The 3,262-nt window shown below is 66.0% G+C and overlaps 1 protein-coding gene across 1 annotated transcript in view; it reads left to right on the top strand.

The window, feature by feature from the left end:
• The window catches only part of WNT9A (Wnt family member 9A), a 7,476-nt gene that overhangs the window by 257 nt on the left and 3,957 nt on the right, over positions 1–3,262 (top strand). The window contains exons 2-4 of the mRNA XM_004384831.2: positions 53–173; positions 653–1,022; positions 2,368–2,630. Coding sequence (XP_004384888.1) covers positions 53–173; positions 653–1,022; positions 2,368–2,630 — 754 coding nt within the window. The remainder of the gene's footprint in view (positions 1–52; positions 174–652; positions 1,023–2,367; positions 2,631–3,262) is intronic.

Raw genomic sequence — 3,262 nt, 5'->3', positions numbered from 1 at the left:
GCCCAGGCGGCCTGGTCAGGGCCAGCTGTGTGGGGACCCTGTTTGGACGCAGTGCCCAGGCGGCCTGGTCAGGGTCAGCTGTGTGGGGACCCTGTTTGGACGCAGCGCCCATGCGGCCTGGTCAGGGCCAGCTGTGTGGGGACCCTGTTTGGACGCAGCATCCAGGAGGCCTGGTCAGGGCCAGCTGTGTGGGGACCCTGTTAGGACGCAGGGCTAACTGCCCACAGCTGGACGGCGGGGGATGTGGGAGGACCTGCGAAGACAGGGAGGGTCCTGGGGCAGGTGTGCGTCCTGGTTCCCTAGGACAGTAGGGCTGGCAAGGCAAAGAGTGGGCCGTGCAGGGCCCGCATGACAGCGCTGCGGGCGGTGGGGGGTGTCCTCTGCCTGGGTCTGCCCTAATCCTTGGCCAGGGGCATGGGCTGGGGAGGTCTGCGCTGTCTATTCCTCCCCCACCATCGGGCTGCGGTGGGGCTCCTTAGAAGGGTCAGGGTTGGCACTTGTGAGGTGAATGCTCGAGGCTGCGCTCGGCCGGGTGGGGTCTGGCAGGGTAGCCATGTGAGGTGGGTGTGAGGACGGCTTGGTCCCCAGAGAAGGCCCTCCCCTGCCCCACTGGCCTCCTTACCCCTCTGCCCTGTTCTCCCTGCCCCTGCAGCTCTGCGCTGCCTTCCGCTCTGTCTGTGGGGGCCTCCCTGATGCCTCTGTGCCGTTTTCCCGATGCCCACTCTCTCGGAGGAGTGGTAACTCTCACTTCTGTGTGTCCAGGCTGACGGGCAGCGAGCCGCTGACCATCCTCCCACTGACCCTGGAGCCTGAGTCCGCGGCCGCCAAGGCGCACTACAAGGCCTGTGACCGACTGAAGCTGGAGCGGAAGCAGAGACGCATGTGCCGCCGGGACCCGGGGGTGGCCGAGACGCTGGTGGAGGCCATCAGCATGAGCGCCCTCGAATGCCAGTACCAGTTCCGTTTCGAGAGGTGGAACTGCACCCTGGAGGGCCGCTACCGGGCCAGCCTGCTCAAGCGTGGTGAGTACCACTGGGCCTCTGCCCCCGACCCCGCCACAGAGCCTCAGCAGAGCCCTGTGTCAAGGCCCCTGCTGCTGGGGCCTGTGTGGTGGGCAGGGGGCTTTGTCCAGTGTCCCCCAGCCTTGGGGGAATGGCAGGGGAAGAGGTGGGAGGGCTGTGGGCCGGGCCAGCCTCCGGACCTCTGTGTGCCGTTCTGGGGCCTCTGCCTGGCTCTGGTGAGTGTGGCCGCGTGGTGTTCCAGGAGGGACCAGGCAGGCCGTGCGTGACGGGTCTCGGACCTCGCAGGGTGGCCCAGTGCTTCCTCTGTATGGGACTCATGGTGGTGGGGGTGTGGGGACGAACCCAGCCCCTGGGGTCAGCAGTCCCACTGTCCCGAGGGCAGCAGGGTAACCCAGCAGGCACTAGGAAGGTGGGAGGGACTGCCTCAGGTGCTGGAAAAGGAGCAGGCTTCTCCCAGAGCCCAGAGCTGTGCGTTTGCGGTTGGAGAGCACAGCCCCGAGGTTGCTGGGGCAGAACCACTGTCTCGCACCTGGGCCTGGGCGGCAGGCGGATGGGGAGCAAGTGTCCCAGTGCCTGGAGGCCCGGCCCCTTCAGTCCCCCTCTTCCTTCCCACCTGCCCCTCCCTCACACTGGTAGAACAGTTGCTGGGGAGACAGGGCCCACTTGTGCAGCCCTCTGATGGAGGCAGGGTCTGAGGCTGCCAGGGGCGGGTTCTGACGGCTCCCGACACGTGCTGGGCAGCCTGGAGCCCACCGCCTGGGCACGCGGCGGGCGCTGCAGCTGGGGCCTCCTGGCCCTGGAGCACAGAGCCCCGTCTCCTCCCTCCCTCCCTCTGCACAGGGACGCGCAGCCTGGGGCTCGGGTTCCCACCTGAGCCTCGCTGGCAACAGACTTGTTTAAAAGCTAGGAGCTGAGGCTGGAGCCGGGAGCTCTGGCTGAGGGCGGTGCAGTGAGAAGTGACTGTGGGCCTTGCATAGGGAGGTGATTGGAGAGCTGATAGGGGGTCTCTGGGTCAGGACTGCAGCCTCAGCGGGGTGCTGCCTATAGCCGTGCCCACCTGCATTCAGGGTACACAGCAGTGCGGGAAGGGCATAGCCCCCAACACCCGTTAGAGCTGACCACCAGCAGGAAAGATACTCCCCTCCCTCTCTTCCTCCCGTCCCCTGCTGGAAGGGTCCGTATTCTGGTGCTCCTATCTGGAATTTGTGCTTTGAGTGACGATCGTGTGTGGGCCTGGCTGTGGGCCTGTGTCTCAGATGGCCTCTCTGAGGACCCTGTGTGGGTGGGTCTGCAGGACAGCCTGACTGCCAAGGCCTCCTGCTGACCTGTGCTGTGTCTCCCCAAGGCTTCAAGGAGACGGCCTTCCTGTACGCCATCTCCTCGGCTGGGCTGACGCACGCCCTGGCCAAGGCCTGCAGTGCGGGCCGCATGGAGCGCTGTACCTGTGACGAGGCACCCGACCTGGAGAACCGTGAGGCCTGGCAGTGGGGCGGCTGCGGGGACAACCTCAAGTACAGCAGCAAGTTCGTCAAGGAATTCCTGGGCCGCAGGTCGAGCAAGGACCTGCGGGCCCGCGTGGACTTCCACAACAACCTTGTGGGCGTGAAGGCAAGTAGGGACCCCGCGCTGGTGGCAGGGTCGTCTGTGGGTGATGGGTGGGGAGGCGGGGGACAGCTGCTTCCAGGTCCAGTCTGTGGTTGTAGGCAGGCACCCTCAGAATCCTTGTCCCCAGGAGACTACGTTTCCCACCAGATATGGAGACATGAATGCCACAGGGAGGTGACTGTGGGCCTCACAGAGGTGACCGTGGGCCTCACAGAGGGAGGTGACCGTGGGCCTCACACAGGGAGGTGACCGTGAGCCTCACAGAGGGAGGTAACCATGGGCCTCACAGAGGGAGGTGACCGTGGGCCTCACAGAGGGAGGTGACCGTGGGCCTCACAGAGGTGACCGTGAGCCTCACACAGGGAGGTGACCGTGGGCCTCACAGAGGGAGGTGACCGTGGGCCTCACAGAGGTGACCGTGGGCCTCACAGAGGTGACCGTGGGCCTCACAGAGGGAGGTGACCGTGGGCCTCACACAGGGAGGTGACCGTGGGCCTCACACAGGGAGGTGACCGTGGGCCTCACACAGGGAGGCGGCCATTGGCCTGACAGAGAGAGGTGACCGTGGGCCTCACAGAGGGAGGCGGCCATTGGCCTGACAGAGAGAGGTGACCGTGGGCCTCACATAGGGAGGC

Source organism: Trichechus manatus, unplaced genomic scaffold, assembly GCF_000243295.1.
Source record: "Trichechus manatus latirostris isolate Lorelei unplaced genomic scaffold, TriManLat1.0 scaffold00128, whole genome shotgun sequence".
In the NCBI taxonomy this organism is placed as follows: domain Eukaryota; kingdom Metazoa; phylum Chordata; class Mammalia; order Sirenia; family Trichechidae; genus Trichechus; species Trichechus manatus.
This window is presented reverse-complemented; position numbering and strand designations above follow the sequence as displayed.